The following is a 25,478-nucleotide window of genomic DNA, read 5'->3' on the forward strand; positions in this document are numbered from 1 at the left end:
TGAACTGGGGGTAGTGTGAGGATAATCTGAAATGGAGCTTTTGAGTGTATGGGCTCAAAACACACATGGACCAGTCACAACTGTTGGCAGTGAGGTGACGCAAATTCAGTGTCCTCTGGTGGCGTCTGTAGCACAACCTGGGAGTGTCTGGCAAGCCTTCTATAGCTGCAACTCATGACGACTGGTTTAATGTTACTCCTGGGAGATACGAGCAGCATGTGACATGCTTTGTGTGGTCAGTGAAGACTCCAGCAATATCAAATTCTTTCTCCCTTAATTGCACACTGTCATTGTATAGTATGGGTGTGGACAATGGGAATGATATCTGTGCCATGGTGCTGTTGATGGAGTTGGCTGGGATATGATGACAGATCATTCCAACCCACATTCTAACATGCATCTTGCAAAACACCAGACATCTGCCAAGAAACTGAGAACCTCCATCCAACGGCATAGGCGGGTGCAGCATTGGCGCTGCTGAGAATCCTGAAAGCTGTATGGCTGATGCAAGCTCAGTATCCATGAGTGATGTCACTGTGAACAGGAAAATATGCTGTGGCTGCAGCAACAGCTGCATAAGTAGCAGCAGCTGCATAGGTGGGCAGGGGTCAACCTCCACAGCAGAGCCATCTGATGATCCATGCACCTGAATGTCAGGCAAAAACAAGGGCTGCTTGGAGAGACAGCAGTTTGTGATGCAGGCATAAGTTCTGAAACATGAAAATCTAAGGCAGTAGCACAAAATCATAAAAATGTAGTTGATTTTCATGCAGTCAGGAGGTGCCTGTTTTGTTGCAAACAGTTTGATGAGCCAGATTTCCAACTGTCAGGCTTGTTAACAATACGAGAGAAAACTTTGACCTTTCTGTGGAACTTTGTTGCTAAGTTAGCATCAAAAACACAGTGCCAAGGCTGAAAGAGATGCGACCAGAAAGAATTCTGCTGGTGAAGCATCATAGTGCAATAGGTTCTGAGAAACAACAAAGCATTTTCCTTTGACTGCAAAGCATGAGGTTTAGACATCTCAGCCTTGAAAGTGCGAATGAAATGTTCAATTCACCATTCGACTGAGGAGATAATGGTGCTGTTTGGATATGATGAGCCCATTTTGTTGGCAGAGCTGTTGAAATTCTGAAGAAGAAACCTGCGAACCATTTTCTAAATCAACTGTTGATAGCAAACCTTCTAAATAAAAGCTTTTATAGCACTAGCACTATTGTTTAATTCACTGGAATGACAAATTAATATCTACTATACGAGGTGCATTCAAGTTCTAAGGCCTCCGATTTTTTTTCTCTGGACTGGAAAGAGATAGAAACATGTGCATTGTTTTAAAATGAGGCCGCGTTCATTGTCAATACATCCCAGAGATGGCAGCACCATACGGCAGATGGAATTTTACCACCAGTGGCGAGAATGAGAACTGTTTTAAATACTTAAAATGGCGACGTTTTCCTTACTTGAACAGCATGCAATCATTCGTTTTCTGAATTTGCGTGGTGTGAAACCAACTGAAATTCATCGACAGTTGAAGGAGACATGTGGTGATGGAGTTATGGATGTGTCGAAAGTGCGTTCGTGGGTGCGACAGTTTAATGAAGGCAGAACATCGTGTGACAACAAACCAAAACAACCTCAGGCTCGCACAAGCCGGTCTGACGACATGATCGAGAAAGTGGAGAGAATTGTTTTGGGGGATTGCCGAATGACTGTTGAACAGATCGCCTCCAGAGTTGGCATTTCTGTGGGTTCTGTGCACACAATCCTGCATGACGACCTGAAAATGCGAAAAGTGTCATCCAGGTGGGTGCCACGAATGCTGACAGACGAGCACATGGCTGGTCGTGTGGCATGTTGCCAAGCAATGTTGACGTGCAACGACAGCATGAATGGGACTTTCTTTTCATCAGTTGTGACAATGGATGAGACGTGGATGCCATTTTTCAATCCAGAAACAAAGCACCAGTCAGCTCAATGGAAGCACAGATTCACCGCCACCAAAAAAATTTCGAGTTACCGCCAGTGCTGAAAAAATGATGGTGTCCATGTTCTGGGACAGTGAGGGCGTAATCCTTACCCATTGCATTCCAAAGGGCACTACGGTAACAGGTGCATCCTACGAAAATGTTTTGAAGAACAAATTCCTTCCTGCACTGCAACAAAAATGTCTGGGTAGGGCTGTGCGTGTGCTGTTTCACCAAAACAATGCACCCGCACATCGAGCTAACGTTACGCAACAGTTTCTTCGTGATAACAACTTTGAAGTGATTCCTCATGCTCCCTACTCACCTGACCTGGCTCCTAGTGACTTTTGGCTTTTTCCAACAATGAAAGACACTCTCCGTGGCCGCACATTCACCAGCCATGCTGCTATTGCCTCAGCGATTTTCCAGTGGTCAAAACAGACTCCTAAAGAAGCCTTTGCCGCTGCCATGGAATCATGGCGTCAGCATTGTGAAAAATGTGTACGTCTGCAGGGCGATTACGTCGAGAAGTAACGCCAGTTTCATCGATTTCGGGTGAGTAGTTAATTAGAAAAAAAATCGGAGGCCTTAGAACTTGAATGCACCTCGTGTGAATCAATGATAATCAGCCACTGTGTGTTCCAGAAAAGACTGGCAAAATCGTTGTGCATGAATTGCCAATGACCGTCAGATCAAGACCAATTTAAAAATTCCAGATACTGTCTGGTTACCCACACATGCATGACAGTGGGCAGTCATCTGTTCTACCTGCTTGTTAAACATGAGACACATGCAACACTGGCATGGTAGCTGCTTAGTTCAAATTATCACCCAATGTCCTCTACATAACAGTTCCCAAAAATGTTGCTGAAATGATGTAGGAATCATGACTCACATTTGTTCTTTAGGAGTATGCAATAAAATTACACCATTCTGAAGAAAAAGACTGTTGCAATGCACACAGTATTTATGTAATTCTGCATCTGAAATTGATTTCAGATTACAATGCCAAACCATTCAAATGTAATACTTGAGCAATCATAGTGATTGATCAGTGAAGTGCAAGATCTGCCAACAATCAATGGAAAAAGCTTTCAGTGCATGTGATTCAGACTGATCTATTTGAAGACAAGAAGCTTCTGATGCCTCAAATTCCAGATCATTTCCCTTAAGTAAGAAAGCCAGAATGTCTGCTTCTGCATGTTCTGCCATAGGTCAATTAAGAATTTCATATTGGTGTTCTGAAAGAAATATTGACCAATGTTGCAGCTTATTTGCTGTGTTATCAGTCATATCTTTCATCGGATGAAAAAGAGCAGTCACCAAATTGTGATCTGTCACAAGAAAAAATTTTCTACCATGCAGATATTCATAAAATTTCATGACACCATAGATGATAGCCAAGGCTTTCTTTTCCAGCTGACTGTAATTGACTTGGGACTTGTTCAGTGCTTTGCTCATGAAAGCTATCGAACATCAGTGTTTCTGATACTGTAAGATAAAACTGCTCCCATTCCATGTGAAGATACATCAGTTGCAAGCACTACTGTTTTTGCAGATCTAAATGAATAAAGTAAGTCTGACAAAGCAAAGCATTTTTCAACTTTTGAAGTGACTGAATTCTCCAGTCCATTGGAAATGAACATTTTAATGCCAGAGGTGGTGCAAGTGGGCAGTAATTTGTGTTGCTTTCAGAATAAATTTGATATACGTAGTAGGTCAGTTTTCCCAGCGCTGCCTGTAGTCCTCATACATTTTTAAGAAAAGGTAATCTTTGGATGGCCTCTGAATACTTTAAATGTGGGACAAATGTTGTGGGCTTCAGTGAGATGTCCCACATGTTCAATTTCAGTATCGATAAATGAACACTTCTGTAGAGTAAACTTAAGACTTGCAATGGTTAAAACTTGAGAAACAGTTTCCTAATTTTTGAAATGCTGTCCCATTGTTTCCAAATAACTTGAATGTCACAGGATTTGTTCAAGAAAGCATTAAATAATGAATGATCAGATATGCTTCCACAAGGAAGATGCTGGTATTGATATAAGTCGATGTGTGTAGTGTGTACTGACCACCATAATTTCCTTCATTTCCTCATCCAGGGGACGCTGATGGAAAGCACTGGCTAAATCAATTTTTGAAAAGAGTTGCCCACTTAATAAATTATCCATAAGCCCTTCACTACATCCATAAGCCCCTCAATACATAGAAGTGGGAAAGAATCAATGACCATTTGAGCATTAACTGTTGCTTCAAAGTCAGCACAAAGTCTGATTTCCCCATTCAATTTCTTTGCAATAACTAGAGGAGATGCGCACTCACTTGCAGAAACATGTTTCATGACACTAATTTGTACAAATATGTGAGTTCAGAAGCAACTTCACCATGAATAGTATGAGGCACTGGATGTGTGCAATTAAACTTTGGTTGACATTGTTTTTGAGTGCAATCTACACTTGAAATTCTGTGCATGTCCCAATGTACAGTCAAACAGACATTGATATTTTTCACGCAACTGATGAGTGCTGGCATGGAAAACCTGCATATCAATAGCATTCACATTGTCCTGAACATCTAATGCAAACACATTAAATGCACCCATGCTGAAAATATTGGGACTCAAGCACGATTGAACTACTGTGAATGGCACTGATGAAGTCATATTTTTATATTTTGTTTTCAAAGTGCATGTCCCACAACTGCAAGGTGCAGACATGATTTTTGTAACTGAGGGTGTCCCAGTCACTCATAAGTAGTTTGATTAATCAGTGTAACTGAAACTCCAGCAGATATCTGAAATGGTATGGATTGTTTGCAAATCTGTAAATAAATGAACAGTCTGCAGTTTATCCTCTGAATATGATTGTCATTTCTGATCTTTGGAAGACTACTTTTATCTGTTTTGTGAAAGAGAGAACCATTTGCTGTCTGTCCATGTGAGGACATGATTTGAAATAGTGAATTTTGCACTCTGCACATTGCTTTGCAATTTGTGTGCTTGTGTCTACGGCTCCAGTGACTATTGCCAGGAGGAGCAGGTAAAGATTCAAAATGTGAAATCATATTAACCTTCATTTGATCAAATATAGACTGAAATGGAACAGAGTTTGCTCTATGCTTCTTTTGCAGGCACTGACTTGTGTCAGTGTTGGTATTCCATCTGCCTGAAGAAGCAATTTTTGTGATAATGCATGACATAAGACTTGACACAAGACTTCAGAGTGCGCATATTTGAAGTATAAGTGGCTGGGCACCTCACGCCCTGCTTATGTAATGGCTTGCAGCTTTTTTCAACTGTAGTTGTGGTGAGTGTTGCAATAACGGGCACATTTAGGTCAAGTTCCACAAAGTATTTTACTTCCACCGTTTCAATTACTTTAAGTACATCATCGAGACAGGAATTGTGAAGCATTAGAATCTCAGTTCATATTCTGTTGTCCACAAGGCTCTGAATAATAGTGCTGTGAAGAATTTCATCTTAAAAAGAAGCTACACAATTGCAGTTAAATTTACAGTTCCTAGTCACACCCTTGATCAGTTTCTTGTAAGATTGATTACACTGCATACAAAAAAATTTGAATTGAGCAACAGCTACATGAATATGCACTTCAAAAAATTCATCTAGCTTCTGGAGAACTTCCTCATAGGGTAGGGTTTAGGGCTCTATTTGAAGGAACAAATTCCTACACAAATTAAGTAGTTGCATGCCTACCCCTTACAAAAGAAAGAATGTTGTCAGCCACCCGTAATTTTGTAGGCTGTGACATGTCTGTCAAGCTGCATGTAGTACTAAATCCAGAAGTCTTGTTTTTCATCAAAAGAGTAGAAGGGAAGAGGTGGGATTCCACCAGTTTACTTACTCTGTTTAGCAAAGATTGGATTTGTCAGCTCTGAAACTGAATAAGTGGAGTGACTGTTTGCTCTTCAGAAGTTACCATTGTGTACAACATTAAAATCACTTTGTCTGAATAGATATAACAAATTTAGAAACACTGTAATAATGACAATAATAATAATAATAATAATAATAATAATAATAATAATGCAAAATTGGACCAATATAGACACTTTCTTCTCCTGGCCATTTCTAGAAAAGAAAAAATATTATTAGTTCTGCTGAAAATAAATGAATCATTGGTTAGTTCAATATGCAGAGATGTCATATCCTTTTCCATGCTTCCAAGTGATCACCAATCACAAATTTGTCACCAAAAATGACTGTTGCTTCCATTGGTCCAGCAAGGTAAATGAGCTCTCCCGAACACATCAAACAAAACAGAATGATTGAAACATAATGGCATTTATTTACAATACACTCAGTATCAAGGGCACATAAGTTTGTATCCTTAGTCTCTTTGCATCCTGTCTCTTTGTTCCATTAGTACTGGTTATCAGTATTCACTAGTAGTCAGAGTAGCAGCAGCATTTCGCTTGGTTTGTAAAATTTCATTGGCTTCATGTTAGGTTTGTAAGATCTCATTGCACTGTCATCCATATGCTCTGCGTGATCTGACAGTAGTCTGAGGATCATCTGAAGGTAATTTGTAGGGGAGACTGAATGTGGTGGTGGCTCAAAAAAAGACACCCAGGTCAATGAAAATTGCTGGCAGTGAGTTGATCCACTGGAGCTGCATGTAGCATCACTTGGTGGCCTGTGGTGTGCCCTCTTTAGCAACAGCTCACAGCAGCTGGTTTAAATGTCTTCTGTGGAGATACGAGTGGAGCATGACACACCCCATGTGGCTGATGTACTGTAGATACCATCAATACCACAGTGGGTGTTAGGACCATCTTGAATAAGAAGTACACTAACTAATGCATAATTGTCTCCAAAAACTAAAAATATTTTAATTTCCATTTACCCTTGCAGAACAAGAGTTTCATTAATAAAAGATTATGCATTAATAGAAAAAAATGCATTAGACACCAGCTGTGATGTATACCAAGCAGACTGAGATTTGTTGAAAAAGATTTGCATTTCTCAGTTGTGGATGTGCATTGTTCTGATGGAAAAAGTGCATCACCTTCCTATCAAAGAGATGTCAGAAGACAGAGATAACTGCCTGTGCAATGTAGTGGGCACTGGTTACTTTACCCTGCAGAAACACCAAATGGGACTGTGATCTGTAACTTATAGTCCACCACACCATGAAGCCTAAAATAGGATGTGTTGCTGCCTGTGAATACACTTTGGAATAGCCAGCTCACCAGGTCTATGCCACACACAGTTACATCCATCACTCGCATACAGACAGTTCCTATTCTCATCAGTGAAGAGAGCAGAGTGCCATTCCACTCTCCAGTTAATTCTTCAAGACACCGGAGTAGCCATGCTTGATGCTGCCATGGTGTCAGTGGTAGCCTGGACAGAGACACATGTGATCATAATCCTGCTGTGAGCATATGGTTCCCAATGGTCCCTGATGACTCAACAGGTGCAACATGTGCCCATATTTCATCTCTGGATGATGCCCAGGTGACCACTGCTGCTCGGACAATCCTTCGATCTTGACATATGTATGTACTACATACATGCCCAGAACCCAGTCTACAGGAGTGGGAATTCTCTACAGATGTACTGCCAATAGCAGCAATACACAACTGATAAATTGTGCTCAACATGTGCATAAATTTGTTGGTACAACCACCAGCTTCCTGCAGGCCCACAGTGCAACCTTGTTCAAATGGCTGAAGCTGTTCAACAGGAGTACATACTCATTGGTGGAGCTTTGTTGTATCCTTGAATGAGCGTTGTAACTCAGTGCAGTTACTGATTGCAGGGTCAAAACAGAGAGTACACAGATAGAGTGTGCACAGACAAGTGTCCCCTGAGGTGCATTTGAGCACTGATGATCATTACAAATGAATCACTAACACTACATCTCCTCACTATGCCCATTTATACCCTGTTGCCATTGAATACAGTCCTTGATGGTGATGAATTTTTATTTTGCATTGTATGAAGAAATTATAGTAAGCTAAGTTGTCCTGTATTATAAGTAAGCACTTTGTGCATAATGTAATCAAATGAAAATAAATAAAAGTTAATCACTCAGTGTGCATAATGAGCAGCAAGGGTCCCAACAAACTTCCTTGGGGCACAAATGTAGTAACTTCTAAGTCACTCTATAACTTTCCATTCAAGATAACATGCTCGTTGCTAACAATAAATCCTCAGTGTACGCACAAATTTCATTTTATACTTGATATGATCATAGTTTCACTTAAGAGAGGTGGTGTGGTACAGAGTCAAATGCATTTCAGGGTCAAAAATACTACGTCCATCTGACCGTCTTGATTCATGGCTTTGCATTAAGCTTGAGCTCACAACATGTTGCAACGTTCTACAACAGATGGGTATCAGTGATAACAGATGATAGTTTTGTGGGTCACTTTTATTACTCTCTTGTATATAGGCATGAACTGTGATTTCTTTAGGGACTGATGACCTCAGCAGTTTGGTCTGTTAGGAATTCACACGCACGCGTGCGCGCGCCCACCCACACACACACACACACACACACACACACACACACACACACACACACACATTTTGAGATTTCTTCCAAACACTGGGCACAGTTTTTATTCATGGCATCTACAATCATGGTTATGAGAGGGATTAACTAAGCTACAACTTCTGTATAGAATCTCAAAAGCATTCCATTGGAGCTCAGGCCTCATTCAATTGTGTGATTTTAGCTGTTTTTCATTGGCACTGCCACCAATATCTCTGCCTCTCATATTTACACTGGTGCAAAACTTAAAGTGGGTCAGTAAGCATGGATCTTCCTGCATAAAGGAATATATAAAAAAGGAGTTCAACATATCTGCTTTTGCTTTGCTACCATCAGTTTCATATCATGAGCCATCCATGAGAGTCTGGATGCTAACTTTTATGACAGTCTTTGAATATAATGTGAATTTCTTTGGGTTTTGCAAGAAGCCTTTCAATAAGACTCTGCTATGATAATCACTGAAAGCGTGTTCCAGGAAGATTTGTTTGGATTCCGTAGAAATATCGGAACATGTGAGGCAATACTGACCATACAACTTATCTTAGAAGATAGACTAAGGAATGGCAAACCTACATTTCTAGCATTTGTAAACTTGGAGAAAGCTTTTGACAATGTTGACTGGAATACTCTCTTTCAAATTCTTAAGGTGGCAGGGGTAAAATACAGGGAACAAAAGCATATTTACAATTTGTACAGAAACCAGATGGCAGTTATAAGAATCAAGGGGCATGAAAGGGAATCAGTGATTGGGAAGGGTTGTAGCCTATCCTCGATGTTATTCAATCTGTATATTGAGCAAGCAGAAAGGAAACAAAAGAAAAAATTGGAGTAGAAATTAAAATCCATGGAGAAGAAATAAAAACTTTGAGATTCGCAGATGACACTGTAATTCTGTCAGAGACAGCAAAGGGCCTGGAAGAGCAGTTGAACGGAATGGACAGTGTCTTGAAAGGCGGATATAAGATGAACAACAAAAGCAAAATGAGGATAATGGAATGTAGTCGAATTAAATCAGTTGATGTTGAGGGAATTAGATTAGGAAATGAGACACTTAAAGTAGTAGATGAGTTTTGCTATTTGGGGAGCAAAATAACTGGTGATGGCAGAAGTAGAGAGGATATAAAATGGAGACTGTCAATGGCAAGGAAAGCATTTCTGAAGAAGATAAATTTGTTAACATCAAGTATATATTTAAACATCAGGAAGCCATTTCTGAAAGTATTTGTGTGGAGTGTGGCCATGTATGGAAGTGAAACATGGACGATAAATAGTTTAGACAAGAAGAGAACAGAAGCTTTCAAAATGTGGTTCTACAGAAGAATGCTGAAGATTAGATGGGTGTACCACATAACTAATGAGGAGGTATTGAACAGAATTGGGGAGAAGAGAAAGCAGTAGATTCTGGGAGATGAAGAGGCTTGCACAGGATAGAGTACAATGGAGAGCTGCATCAAACCAGTCTATGGACTGAAGACCACAACATTAACAACAACAACAACAGATGGGGAATGACGACCGTCCAGAGGGAAAGTTCATCAGTACAATTACAGATCACATTCAGAAAGTGTTGAGTGAGTATGGTGTGGAAACTACCTTCAGACCAACCAGGAAGATAAAAGAATGTTTATGATCAGCAAAAGATATAAGACATCCTTTGGCTACACCAAGAGTATATAAAATTTCTTGTAGTTGTGGACTGCTTTATAATGGTGTCACAAAAAGAAGTGTTAATACCTGCCTGGTTGAACACAAGAGGAACTGCCACCTGGGACATACAGATAAATCATCCCTAGCAGAACATCTTTACAAAGAGAGTGATTGTGAAATAAAATTCACTGACACAAGTGTCATATTGAAAACATCGCATTGTCATCCCCATATGTCCAGAGAGGCTATTGATATTTATAAACACAATAACAATTTTAACAAAAATGAGGAAGGTGTTAAATTAGATAAAATTGGGATGTCAACATTGCAATGTAAGAATGACAATTAATGACCTTCAATCGAGAATTTTGGCATTACCAGAGATAATCTTGTAGCTGACATCATGTGATGGACTGTGGTATCCTCTACAGTGCCCATATATTCTGTTGCAGTTCTCCACTTTACCCCTGAAGATGTCTTCTGCAGTCAGAGAGGAAATCTTAGGAGAATGTTTTATACATTGGCCACAGCCTATTAGCTTGGAAGTTTAAGGGATGACAATTGACTAACTTGTTAATGAGTCTGAATGCAGAAGGATTGTAGCTACAATCTATTATGTTATATAGGTCCCTATATATTTTGCACTAAATTTCTGAGCAGATAAACAATGTGAGTGAAACTGAGTAACTTCCTAGAGCACTGAACAAAACAGGTTGCAATACGTTACTAACCGTTCACACACAGCTTCTGTAAACTTCAACACAGGTTGTCTGTGTGCTTATTAGTGGAATCTGAAAGCATGAAAGCAGTTCTCCATATACCAGCAGTTAAAGTAAAGAAAAAAGTGTGTACAAACAACATAACATACAAATTTCAGTGTTTAACATTTGTACTTCCTGTGACAGTGCAAAAAAAATCATGAAACACTGTAGCCAATGGCTGTACACTGAGGTTATCACTGCCCTTACACATATTAAAAGAAACAAATGTGGATAAAATTACTAAAATTGTTGTCAGTCACACAGCTAGGAAGAAACCTATAAAATGACACTCATTCACTCACTCACACTGACCTACAAAATCACTCTGTCTCACAGGCCCTAATGCAACAGAGAAGGGTGAAGGGTGCTATACATGGGATTACAACAGACGTAAAAACACAGAAGAGTTAAAAGAAAGGCACAGGCAAATGTGACTGGCTGACCACTTACAAAAAACATGGGTGAGCCAGTCACCTTGTTAACACATTAAGAATGTCTCCCGAAAATTTGTGGAAACGAGTTGGACAGATCATAAAACCTTAAAATTCTAACCACATTTATTTCATTGTTACTTACAACAGAGGGTAGATCTGCTGGCAGATCAGCTGCTACCCTCTGGTCTGAAAATAAAACACAATCTATAAAATGTGGCACACAGTGATATGTACACCACAAGCACCACACATTGGAGAGTTGCCACACAGTCTTCTTATACTGAACAACAAACAATGGTAACACTTGTCAAAAATGAAGGATTAGACAAAAAATTGTGAAAAACATTTCTTTCCCCAGATCATTACACGATGGCCAAAAATGTTCATGCATACTCCGGTTTGAGAAGCTGTGCTATTATGTACAATCTAGCCAGTGCTTTGTCAGCTAATTTTCTAAACTTCAGCCTCAGTTCCTCTACATGCTCCTGTCCAAAGTTAAATGGTTTCAAGTTTCTCTAGTTTAACAAATATGTAAATATTTCTTCTTGCCTCAGGTACACTTTGCATGAGAGAAGTTCAAAAAAATAACATAACAGGCTCTCTGTGGAAAGGTTTGTTCAGGAAATTCAAGGGGTACACAAAGTTTTTAAGGTACTGGTACATTTCTGTGTAATTGCCACAGTTGTCTAAACAAGTAAAGTGGCTCCTAGACCCCAGGTCTAGGAGCCACTTTACAACAACCTCCTGAACATTAGCATTGGTATTGAAGACGCGGCTGTCGAGGAACCTACCTGATGGCCAAAGAGTTGAAATTCACTTTGTTTTTCAAAATATGGGCTGCATGGAAGGTGTTCTAATACAGTCTATAGCAAACATGGTACCAAATCACATGTAATTTAGACTGTGTGTGTTTGGGCATTGTTGTGCTGCAAGTGTTCCAGTGTGGCAGGCAGCATTCATAGTCTCTGCAAGAGTGAGGAAATCAACCAGCAGCACACCCTGTGTGTCCCAAAAGACTATGTCATAACTTGCTTCATGGATAGTGGTATTTTGTACTTGTTGGTGCTTGCTGGGTGGATGGGGGTCAGCATGACATTCCTGTTTCCTTGACTCAGGTTTCACATAATTCAGCAACATTTCATCTCCTGTGACTGTATGGTGGAGGAATGGAACACCCTCTACCTGTAACCACATTAAGTGCTTGAGAAGTGACACTTTTTGCATGGCTTATCATCTGAGAACTGCCCTCACATACAATGATAACAGATCTTCTGGTAGTCCAGTGTGTTTTGCACAATATTTCAACTCTTTGACATGGCACATATTGTCATCTGAGGTAAATGTACTTTGTCAATCTGACAGTTACCCATCTCACATGTCTGTTCTGCCCCAATCAAATTCATGGCATGAAAATAACACCTTTTCTCACAACATTTCTCCTGTCTGTCAAGTTTCCACTATTTAGTGATGAATGGCAGCTGGGGGCATTCATTTCCTTAAAAATAAAAATAAAAAAATTACATTTATACTTCACTTGTCAACCACATACCTGTAACTTGAAAATGTTTTTCTAAGTGCGGTGGCATAGTTGCATGTATCAGGGTGTTTAAAAGCTTTGATAATATCTTCTATTTAGACACGGTATTTAATTTTCATGGGGTATATACACACTCATGATAGCTCGTGTTACCTTACTTATTGAACCATTCTCATAATTTGGTAACTGCCTTATGGTCTCCAATACTAACGTCAATTTGGACTACCCCATGAGGTCAGGTATATTTGTTGCCATTAGATGTAATGTAATTCCACCATGAATGGGCTTCCAATCAAACTGTTCTAAGGAATTTTCATAGAAGTATTGTTTCACAGCCTGTTTTGCCACACTAATCATGTACAAAACTGTAATGATCCAAATCAGTTGTTAGATGATTAAAGTCTCCTCCAGTGATGACAGTGGGACTGGCAAACACCCTCCTGTAACCCAATACTACTTTCACTAAGCGTACTACAGCCACCTTTGACTCAAACTAACATATCCACTAGACATCCATCTCCTTCTTTACCTTCTATTACCCTACAAAAGAGAGTATTTAGTAATGAGTTTGGGTGAACAGCATAGCTTTCTCTCTCCATAATCTAGTGATTAAAAATAAAAGATGAATTCTGTGGTTGATCTCTACTTTTTCTTTAAACATTGCTTCATACAATTGTTGGATAATGAGTTCTGCTCTCACCCAATAAACATTAAGTAAATGTCAAGTGCTGTATATTGAGCAAGCAGTAAAGGAAACAAAAGAAAAATTCGGAGTAGGTATTAAAATCCATGGAGACGAAATAAAGACTTTGAGGTTCGCCGATGACATTGTAATTCTATCAGAGACAGCAAGGGACTTGGAAGAGCAGTTGAATGGAATGGACAGTGTCTTGAAAGGAGGATATAAGATGAACATCAGCAAATGCAAAACAAGGATGATGGAATGCAGTCAAATTAAGTCGGGTGATGCTGAGGGAATTAGATTAGGAAATGAGGCACTTAAAGTAGTAAAGGAGTTTTGCTATTTGGGGAGCAAAATAACTGATGATGGTCGAAGTAGAGGAGATATAAAATGTAGACTGGAAATGGCTAGGAAAGTGTTTCTGAAGAAGAGAAATTTGTTAACATCGAGTATAGATTTAAGTGTCAGGAAGTCATTTCTGAAAGTATTTGTATGGAGTGTAGCCATGTATGGAAGTGAAAAATGTACGATAAATAGTTTGGACAAGAAGAGAAAAGGAGCTTTTGAAATGTGATGCTACAGAAGAATGCTGAAGATTAGATGGGTAGATCACATAACTAATGATGAAGTATTGAATAGAATAGGGGAGAAGAGGTGTTTGTGGCACAACTTGACTAGAAGAAGGGACCGGTTGGTAGGACATGTTCTGAGGCATCAAGGGATCACAAATTTAGCATTGGAGGGCAGTGTGGAGGGTAAAAATCGTAGAGGGAGACCTAGACATGAATACACTAAGCAGATTCAGAAGGATGTAGGTTGCAGTAAGTACTGGGAGATGAAGAAGCTTGCACAGGACAGGGTAGCATGGAGAGCTGCATCAAACCAGTCTCAGGACTGAAGACCACAACAACAACAACAACAACAACAACAAGTGCTTTTAAGCACAGCAGTCACTGTCACAAAGAAACAAGTACTGAATGAAACATCCCATTTGCCTAAAATGATTTAAAGTATATGTAGTAATAGTTCTGTGCACTTATGTTAACAGGTATTCGACAATATTGAGGAATATGCTCCTGGATTCACAAAGAGTGTGATTGGGAAAGAAATTCTGAGTCCCCCAGACATTGAAAATGAGTTTGGACTCACTGGTGGTGTAAGTAACAATCCTTTCATAACTATCATTTTGCTTTTCTTGTTGTCATTTTTGTCTTATTCATATCTACATTTTAAAACAGAAAAAATAAAGCAACTCATGCCACACAGTCATTACACCATGGCTTGATGTCTGTTGTGATATTACTTAATAATCGTGTTAGTAACAGAAAAGGAATGGCTCAGATGGGAACAGCTACAGCAGGAATAGCAAGCTGAAAAAATCATAAAAGCTTAAAGACCAAACCTCCAACAGCGTCATTTGGGAGAATAATAAAACAGAAAGAGGAAGTGATTGTATGTGTGGTTGAACACTGTGTACATACTTTTCCAGCCCAATAAACCATTTTTGTGTATCCTACACTATGAGTTTATGAAAATAGTTTAAGATTTCTTTTGGTTAAAATGAAAATGAAGTAGTAAGAGTAAATTATAATTGCAAGTGTATTACAAGAATGTAATGATTTACAGCAATTATTGAATTGTCTTAGACTCATGATACATGAAACTTTTGATTAGATATTTTGATAGCCAGTTGCAAATAAAACAAAACAGTGCAAAAACTGAGGCAATACAAAAATAATAATAGAGGTAGGTATAAGTATAATAGAGGAAATAAACATTTTCACAAGGAACTTAAAATGACCTATAGTCATGAGATATGAAACCTATCCTTGGTCAGTCAACACAGTAGGGAGATTTAAAGAGAAGGCAAAAATGTGATGATAGTAGAACATTCAATACAAGTGACTTACTGGATGGAAGCATTTTACAACAAGCACAGGAAATGTCTCAGAATCTGATCTTTCTGCTGTACTTTGTTGGGGAGCAAATGAGGTCGTATAGTCATTACTAGTTTACCTTCAGGTACCATATTAATCAACAGAACAAAAGTACTGTTTTTGTCATTTCCATTACACTGTTCCCAAAAGTAGAGGTTTTGTTTCTAACAAATAGGAGTAGCTGGTTGAAGAGTAGGCTGTCTATCTCACGCATCATGACTTCTGCTCAATCTTTGGTTCATGAGACAAATGTTTTGTGTAATACTTTGTATTCCTCAGTTTAATGCAAACAGGTCTAATTTTTTGTAACAAAAGGAACAGTTTCTAAATTGTAAGCACAAGGCCCTGTTATATATTTTGAGCCCCATGTACAGTGATGTCTGATCATAAAGCAAAAAGTGATGCAAAGGAAATTTGAAGTTTTCCTTGTGACGAGTTCCATAGCTATGCTTAAAAGCTCCGTTTTAAGCACAGCTATGGTACTCATCACAAGGAAAACTTCAAATTTTCTTCACATCACTTACAGCTTTATGCATTCCAATGATGTAAACTGTACAATTTTTATTAAAGTGGCTCTTCCCACATTTATTGTGACTGCATATGGTATGATCATCAGGTCCAGTTCTCAAGAAAATAAAATAAAGTACATAATAATAATAATAATAATTTTAACATGTGGGCACCTTCACTGTACTACTCATCAGTATGGTATCGACAAAATATTTACAGTGCACATTCATAATCGAGTTACAACACAACCTTAATGTTATTACAGTGGCTTCACCTTATTTAGGCAGTGGACAGAAAATATCTCTCAATATGTAAAACAAATAATTGAAAGTTCACATTGGCACAATACATAACCAGAGTACGGATTACTGACTTGAAGAAAAAGCTCATAAAAGTTAATACCAGTCACTAGTTCAGTTTAATATATTAGGTAAGTCACATGGATATACTGAGTGTGTGAATACAGATGTATTTGTCCATAGATGTTACCCCTAAGATTTTCGAACTCAGACTTTCAAAGAGACGTTAGCAAGTTAGAAGCAGGAGTCAGACTCATTACATAGATTTTACTTGTGTATCACTAAGGTTTCTGGGGCCAGACATTCACACTGATGATAGCATGTTAAGAGCAGTAGGCAGACTTATTTCATAGATGTTACTCATATATCAACTAGCCCAGAACTGCAGGTTTTCTGGTGGTGTTTGCCTATAAAGACTGACATATGAATATTTTAGTATTTCTGAAACTACTTAGGGTTTGAAAAACTGCTAGGTTAGATTTTTCCGGTTGGCTGAGCTGTATTTTCCAACAAATAATTTGGTTTATAGAATATGTAGTTGTTAGTAAAGTTAATGTGAATTCTCTAATTACAAGCACAACAGCCATACTTATAATTATTAACAATAAATTAGGCAAGTTCTTAAATAATGGCTTAATTAATTACTGGAGGGTGTTATTTAATCCAGGAAAATTAGAGCAACAAAAGTATAATGGTAGATGCAAGATTTTAACAAGTACAGTGGCTAAACTTACAATAGAAGTTTTGGGTGTGTTCAGACTTTAATGTTAGTTATCTGGTAAATTAATTGAAACACTGTAAATTCTGGATGCTTGTATTTCTAATGAGTAGAGTCAATATTTCTCAGATTTAAGTATTAGCTCAGTCCATATCTCCTATTACATGCTATAGTAATAATTTCAGTTGTCAATTACTTTTAATTAACATTAGCAAAAATAAATGGACTATTGGGATCTGCACATTGAAAACTGTAGTTTGCATAATTATCCTACATGAAGCACAGTCTGACTAATATTTTGAAAGATTCAGGTGCCTGTTATACAAGGTGAATGGTAACAAAACCAACAAACTGCAGGGACGGATTCCTGACTGAAAATGGAGGAAAAAAGTCCGGTGAACATGTGTCCGGAAATGCATTGTTGCCACAGTAGATAGCTGATAATGACAGTTCATCTAATCACATCATGTTTTCCTGGAATGCTGCAGGCTGTTTGACTGACCCAATATACTGTAAGCAGTGGAATGGCTGAGTATTCATGTTGGGAACAAGCCAAGGTAATGTTTGTGTACGACCAAGCATATGGAAACAGTTGAAAGGCAGCACAGCTATACCAAAACAAGTACCCTCACACACACCAACTACATCACACAACATTTCAAGCCAGTGATAAGGATAGTATTGGTTGTCATGCAGGATGCACATAATCGTACACCATGTTGGTGGGCCAGTTGCCTGGAGCTTGTACTAGAGTTCGTATAAATATCCTGCAGAACTTGGTCCTCCAGATCTAGTGTATGCACAGTCTACCACCCCCCTGCATGTTTGTCTGCCTGAAAGGACCCGTGATCATGCAAATGCCCAAAAAGGAGTTGAAATGTTGTGTGAAGGGGTTGATGTCTGTATGTCTGTGAGGGTACTTGTTTTGGTATACCTGTGCTGCCTCTTGACCATTTCCATCTGCTTGGCCATACTCAAAAACCATCTTAGCTTGTTCTCAGCATGAATACTGGACCATTCTGCTGCTTACAGTATGCTGCGTCAATCACACACTCTGCAACATACAAGGAACACACTTCATTTGGTCAGAGGAACTGTCATTCATCAGTGCCATCTACAGTGACAACAATGCATTTCAAGACATGTTTATAGGACCTTTCCTCCTCCACTTCCAGTCACGAACCCATCCACGCAGTTTGTCAATTTTATCGACATTCACTCTGCATAACGGGGAAAGGCTGTTACCAAAAATCTCTGAAAGTTCTTGCCCAATTTGCTTCAAATTTCTACATTCAGATGAAACAATGAAAAAAGTTAATGAAAAATTAAATACCTAGCAAACAAAATACTTCATCAGTACAACAAAAAACCAGCCAAAGCTGCAAATTTCACGTTTTTTTAATCACTCAATGACCAGTTTCAGGCCAGGCCCATTTTCAAATAATCGTAACATAGTCAAAAATGGTCTTTCTGAAAATGCAAAACCCATGTCAAAAATGTGCAAATGAACAGTTACAGGGCTTACAGATAATTATAGCATGCTGGAAGTTCAAAAATATTTCATAGTAAACTGACTGTAATTCCTATCAAGAGTATAAATTATTATAGCAGCTATACCCATCTTGAAGATACTACCATTAGAATTTGCTAGATCGGGGATGAGTGAACGCTTGAGAATTTGACAGAAAATGATTGCAAACTCTTATTTTTTGCTTGGGTGGTGCAGTGGTTGGGAAGGGAGTAAGACAAGGTTGTAGCCTATCCCCGATGTTATTCAATCTGTATATTGAGCAAGCAGTAAAGGAAACAAAAGAAAAGTTCAGAGTAGGTATTAAAATCCATGGAGAGAGAAATAAAAACTTTGAGGTTCACCGATGACATTGTAATTCTGTCAGAGACAGCAAAGGACTTGGAAGAGCAGTTGAATGGAATGGACAGTGTCTTTAAAGGAGGGTATAAGATGAACATCAACAAAAGCAAAACGAGGATAATGGAATGTAGTCGAATTAATTCGGGTGATGCTGAGGGAATTAGATTAGGAAATGAGGCACTTAAAGTAGTAAAGGAGTTTTGCTATTTGGGGAGCAAAATAACTGATGATGGTCGAAGTAGAGAGGATATAAAATGTAGACTGGAAATGGCAAGGAAAGCATTTCTGAAGAAGAAAAATTTGTTAACATCGAGTATAGATTTAAATGTCAGGAAGTCATTTCTGAAAGTATTTGTATGGAGTGTAGCCATGTATGGAAGTGAAACGTGGACGATAAATAGTTTAGACAAGAAGAGAATAGAAGCTTTCGAAATGTGGTGCTGCAGAAGAATGCTGAAAATTAGATGGGTAGATCACATAACTAATGAGGAGGTATTGAATAGAATTGGGGAGAAGAGAAGTTTGTGGCACAACTTGACTAGGAGAAGGGATTGGTTGGTAGGACATGTTCTGAGACATCGAGGGATCACCAATTTAGTATTGGAGGGCAGTGTGGAGGCTAAAAATCGAAGAGGGAGACCAAGAGATGAATACACTAAGCAGGTTCAGAAGGATGTAGGCTGCAGTAGGTACTGGGAGATGAAGAAGCTTGCACAGGATAGAGTTGCATGGAGAGCTGCATCAAACCAGTCTCAGGACTGAAGACCACAACAACAACAACATTTTTTGCTTAGTTGACATTGTTACATATGAAATACACCCTGAAGATATTTTACTCTTTTTTTCAAAGTTACTTTTATTATTAGAGTCCACAGTGACATACAAACACTAAGGCATGTCGTGGATATAGTACCAACAAAAGTCACTAGATCACAGGCTCATCAAGAAATTGAACAGAACCTGAGATTTTCTAAACTGTGACATAAACTGCTCAAAATTTTGAGTCATGCTCAAACACAGCCCTACTTGACACAGTGAAAACTGAGCTGAAACTTTAGAAAATGAATTTTCCAAAAACACAATGAGATACTTATCGCAAAATGCAAAAATACATGGCACAACTAGTTGTATTTTCATACAGGGAAAATAAAAGTTTGTGAAAATTAGTTATTACTAAATATTTGGTTTGAATTGGTGTATGTTTGCAAAAGTCAGAGTCCCAGACTCTCATTTTTATGAATGCCAAAGGTGGGGATGTATTCATTTGTCACATTCCATTGATACTGAGTGATTGAAATATGCCCTTTGATTTAAAGTGATTGCAGGTTCCCATGTGGCTTGCAATTGCTATGAGTATCAATAAGGCACATGGTCAATCACTTTGTGTTGAGGATATTAAACATCCCAAGCACAGCTGGGTATTGCAGCTAACAAAATATAAAAATATGTTGTTTTCCTTAAGCCATTATGGTTCATTATTTTCATGTCATAATAAATATAAAATTTAAATAAAACTATAGAAAGTTACTAGACCTTACAATTACTAGACCTTACAATTACTAGACTTCTACACTACACCCTCAGCTACCAGCTTCTTCATTAGTATGACAGAAATGTTTTGTTCTTTAACAGCACTCAGAACCATTATAATCTTCAAAAGCAACTTCCTTTATGTATTTTGAGAATTACTTTGTACTGCTTTAGGAAAATGAACTCCAGGTACTCTTCTTCTAATCCTGTAAGTAGGAAATTGAAGACAGCCAGTCTGTACAGCCCCCATGTTAGGCCAAAAATATTGAGGTAGAAGCTAAAATCTTCACATTACTGTAATTCACGAAGTAGCAATGATCCATCACTGCTGATCTGTCAAGTTGTAGCAAGTGGGTGTACCATTAATGTTCTGATTTGATACATATCTCATGAACAGTTCAACATTAATTCTCAATGAAAATGTGTGTTCTGTTACTTGGGCTCCAGCTGCATAAAATTAAGATGGAGTCCACACATAGGTAAACTAATCAAGAAAGTCAGTGTAGAATGTTTCGCTCTTAGAAGAATCTCTTAGTGTGTTGCCCTAAAGAAAAGTTTTATTTTGCACATTTTCCCTCTCCATCATCTCAAGGAATTATTGGCCATGTCATTACCTACTTTACATATTATTTTTATTGCTGACTTTCACAGCATAAATGGCTTTATTGACTTCAATAAAATCATTTACGCAGTGGACACCAGCAGTAACAATATTGTGCAAAGTAAATGACCACACATTGTCAACACTTCTTCACAGATCGTGGAATTCTTCTGCTCATTTTCCAGTAAATTTACTTCTTAGTGATTTTCATTTCTGATGACAGAAATCAGTTCCATCTGAATTGTGATCTACACAATCATAAAGCAAGACACAAAAATAATATCAATGTAGAATTTGTCTCCCTGTCTACAGATATATTTGCAGACACATCTGATGTAAATGTATTCATCAAGCTCCCTTCAAACAGAAAGCAATAATCTGAGAGTCCTCGCAGAATACTTAAAAATGCAACATTAGCTACTCCTCCTACAAATTATCAGATTATCAGATTCAAGGACTGAAAATTACTTTTAGCTACATGGCACATAGCAGTGTCCATTGTAAAGATTTGTGTGTTGCCTCTATTGTTACAGCTGTAGGTAACAAAGTTATTTAAAAATAACGATGTATGCAAGCAAATATTAAGCTAAAATTAGAAGATGCTCATCAGCTATGTAATATAACTTAAAAAGCTGCAGCTTCTTCAAAAGTAGCGATTTTCCTACAAATTAGTTACATTACATTTAGCTGGCATAACCACAAATAGTACTAGGCAGTATATGTTTACAGTTATTACAATGTACTGATTAAGTTTCCACAATTTGATTTTTTATTAGTGGTCGTATATCTCGATTTGTTTCTCATACTGCGTGAGGTGGTGCAGTGTTTAGCATAGTGGAGTCACATTTGGGAGGATGGTGGTTCAAATCCCTAATCTGGCATCTAGATTTAGGTTTCCCTTAATTTTCCTCAATCACTTCAGGCAGATGCCAGGATGGTTCCTTCAAAAGGGCATGGTTGATTTCTTTCTCCATTCATTCATTCTCAACAGAATATTTATCTTTAATCTTTCTTCCTTCACTCATTTCTCACCCATGAATGTTCCCCTTCTTGATAGAATCTACAATCAATGAATGAATGAAAATATGAATGAATGAACATATTTTTGTGTTCTTTATTGAATTCAATGACTGAATGCAAAGAAAAATAAATAAAAACAATAATAAAAATTATCCAAAATGCCTTTGGAAAACTACATAGAATTTTCAAAATGAAGTTTGCAATGTGTCTGAAAAGTACAGTCTGAGATCAGTGAGCATTACCAGTTCTGACTTGTGGCAGTGAAACATGGATTTTCAATGTGAAAACCACTTAACAACTGAGGGTTGCTCATTGGCTACTGGAGAGATGCATATTAAGCTTTAGTAAGACACACAGAAAAGTAAATAAATGTGTTAGGGAACAGACTGGAGTGGATGATGTGACTATGATATATGAACCAAAAATATTGCTTGCTGGATTCCAAGAGATAAGAAAAATCGATGCAATGACAGATCAGTCTGTTCATTCAAAATTCACTGAAAACTTCACCAGTATTCTCATAAACATTTAGTGCTGAAATGCATTCCTTTATTAGAAATTCCACTAACAGAGCTAATATATAAGGAGCATTCAAAAAGAAAGAAGCCAGAGTCTGGAATGTGCAAACCAGTGACAGGAGTGTAATATCGTGGTGTGTGTAAAGAGGTGTGGTTCCAACCAGAGAGTGGAAGTTCACAGGCCATCATTAGAGGGCACGTGTACACATCACATGGCTATACAGACCTAGCAGCAGCATGCATCAATCATCCAACCCTGCCAGTTGCATTGCAAACAGTGACATGGAGGTGTCAAAAGAAGAGCAAAGAGGTGTTCTTCGTTTTCTGGCAGCGGAAGGAGTAGGAGGAATGGACATTCATCGACGAATGTCACAAGTGTACAGTGAACATTGGATGTCCCTTGCAAGGGTCAAGGCACGACACAAGCACTTCACGGAAGGGCAAGTGTCATTAGCCAATGATGCACAGTCTGAAGCACCACACTACATTACTGATGACATCATCCAGCTGGTGGATGCACTCATTACCCAGGACTCCCAAGTGACAGTGAAAGCCATGGTCACCATGGTCAGATTGAGTGTGGAAGTGTTCACACCATCATGAAGGAACGACTGCACATGCGCGAAGTGTGTGCCCAATGGGTGCCCCACAGTCTTCAACCACACGAGGAAGCATGTTGAATGGCCCACTGTCTTGCTCATCTGCAGTGCTATGCTCAGGAAGGGAATGCATTCCTGGCACAAGTGGTGGCTGGACATGAGTCATGGTGTCGTCACTTCAAACCAGAATCAAAACGACAAAGTCTCCAGTGGAAGCATCCAGGGTCACCACCACCAAAAAAAGCCACGGCCATCCACATGAGTGCAGGAAAGGTTATGCTGACATTCTTCTTTGACCTAGATGGCCCCCTATTGATTCACTTCCTGTTGCACAGGACAACAGTGAATGCCCAGCATTACTCGCAAACCTTGACCACCTTTCGTCAAGCGATCAAATCAAAATGACCAGGCAATCTCACCTGCTGGGGTCATTCTGCTTCATGACAATGCAAAGCCTCATACGGCTAACACAGCTGCGGCACTCCTGCAGAAATTCAAATGGGAGGTTCTTGGCCACCCTCCATACAGTCTGAACCTCTGCCCCTGTGTTTACACCATTTTTGGTCCCCTTAAAGAGGCTCTGAGGGGCAAATGATTCACCTCGGACGACGACATCCAGCTGTATATGCCGAACTGGTCGACATCGCAGCCCCGGGAATTTTATGAGACAACTATTCACCGCCTTGTGTCAAAGTGGGACAGGTGTCTCAACAGCCACGGTCAATACTTCTAACATATAGGTACTGGTTTCTGTAGTTATGCCGCCGGTTCATTTCTTTTTGAATGCCCCTTATAACATTCAGAAATAAAATTATAAAACCTATGAAATAAACCACTCATTACTTTTATGTTAACCATATTGCCATTGACAAGAACACAATTAATATACTGATTAGATAATTATATGACTTTATTGGAAAAGTCTTGACATGTGATAAGAAACCAGTATATAGAGCAGATTAAATTATATGAATAAGAACTAGCACACTCAACTCTAGAAATAAATCTATTTTTAAAGATTTATATCTCCTGTAATGCAGGCGCCACTGGTGATGGTCATGCAATCGATTCTAGTCTAGCAATAATAAATAAAACAGTGGAAACTCTGGTAGGAATACCTCAGGCCAAGATGTTGGATTTGGCAGTCATGAGTGCATGAGGTGTGCTTGCTTGTGTGTATGAATGGTGTGTGTCTCTCTTTTACTGATGAATACTGTGGCTGAAAGCCTTATGTAATTGTCTTTTAATTGTTCCTGTCTACAACATAATGTGTCTTCTTTATGGTAAGGAGCAATCTGTCTTTTCCTAGATTGCAAATAATAAATAAAAGGAATCACCATTGGGCAGCTTAGGTAAAATAACATATTTCCATTTTTTTCCTGTTCTCTGCTCTTTTAAACAAATACAATAAAAAACAACCAATGCTTATTTATCTTTCAGAATATCTTCCACGGGGCATTATCACCAGATCAGTTACTGCTAGGAAGACCAGCCCCCGGAGGAGGTGGGCCCTCTGCGCCAGCAGCACCTTTCACTCCTGTGCCGCGCTTGCTGCTCTGTGGCAGTGGATCCCACCCAGGGGGAGGCGTAATGGGGGCTGCAGGGCTCATCGCAGCCCGCAGTGCTATTCGCCTTCTGAAAAAGTCTTAAACTGATGGATTAAAAGATTTTACAGCTTTTCTGTTGTCATACATGTGGGTCTTGCTTACAGTCAGATACAATGAATCATATTGTGGGGCAGACAAGAACTGAAATACACGGTACATCTGAGACCATATAGCTTGAAAACAACTTTTAAATGCAAAGTTGCTAAATCTAGTTGCTCTTAATACCTAGTGTTTCTTGAAGGCTATTTATTTAATGAAAAGCTGAAGACTGAACCTCTATATTGTGTAGAAAATACATTCATGATGCAAAATACATCTGTGTGCAAAACTTTACATATAATGTTACCTTAGGAAAGAAATAACAGAGTTTCAACTTCTTTCACCTTCATATTTCCAATTTCCCAATAGTGCTAGATCATCCAGTGAATTTGAGTGTGGAAGCTTAACAATACCTTCACAAGCCATATTATTTCCTAGCAAGTGAAACAAAAACTATTCAAAACTGCCATCCCAATGATAATTAATTCCTCTTATTGTCTATGATTGTATGTTTTCTTTGAAAGTTCATTCTGGTTAAAATCGCTGCACATGTGATAATGCTCAATCAGAAAAAAAAAAGAAAAAAAAAACAAAAACAAAAACAAACAAAGGAAACTTATTAACAAGTTTCAAAGGCAAGAGTGCTCTACCAATAAATGACTGTCAATTTGTGAATCATTTTGCCAG

At 38.6% G+C, this 25,478-nt stretch overlaps 1 protein-coding gene across 1 annotated transcript in view; it reads left to right on the forward strand.

Moving 5' to 3' along the window:
• Positions 1-25,098, forward strand: part of LOC126473391 (pyridine nucleotide-disulfide oxidoreductase domain-containing protein 2-like) — a 169,114-nt gene extending 144,016 nt beyond the window's left edge. The window contains exons 10-11 of the mRNA XM_050100399.1: positions 14,592-14,699; positions 24,586-25,098. Coding sequence (XP_049956356.1) covers positions 14,592-14,699; positions 24,586-24,795 — 318 coding nt within the window. The 3' untranslated portion in view covers positions 24,796-25,098. The remainder of the gene's footprint in view (positions 1-14,591; positions 14,700-24,585) is intronic.
• The last annotated feature ends 380 nt before the right edge of the window (positions 25,099-25,478 follow it).

This window comes from Schistocerca serialis, chromosome 4 (genome assembly GCF_023864345.2).
Source record: "Schistocerca serialis cubense isolate TAMUIC-IGC-003099 chromosome 4, iqSchSeri2.2, whole genome shotgun sequence".
Classification (NCBI taxonomy): domain Eukaryota; kingdom Metazoa; phylum Arthropoda; class Insecta; order Orthoptera; family Acrididae; genus Schistocerca; species Schistocerca serialis.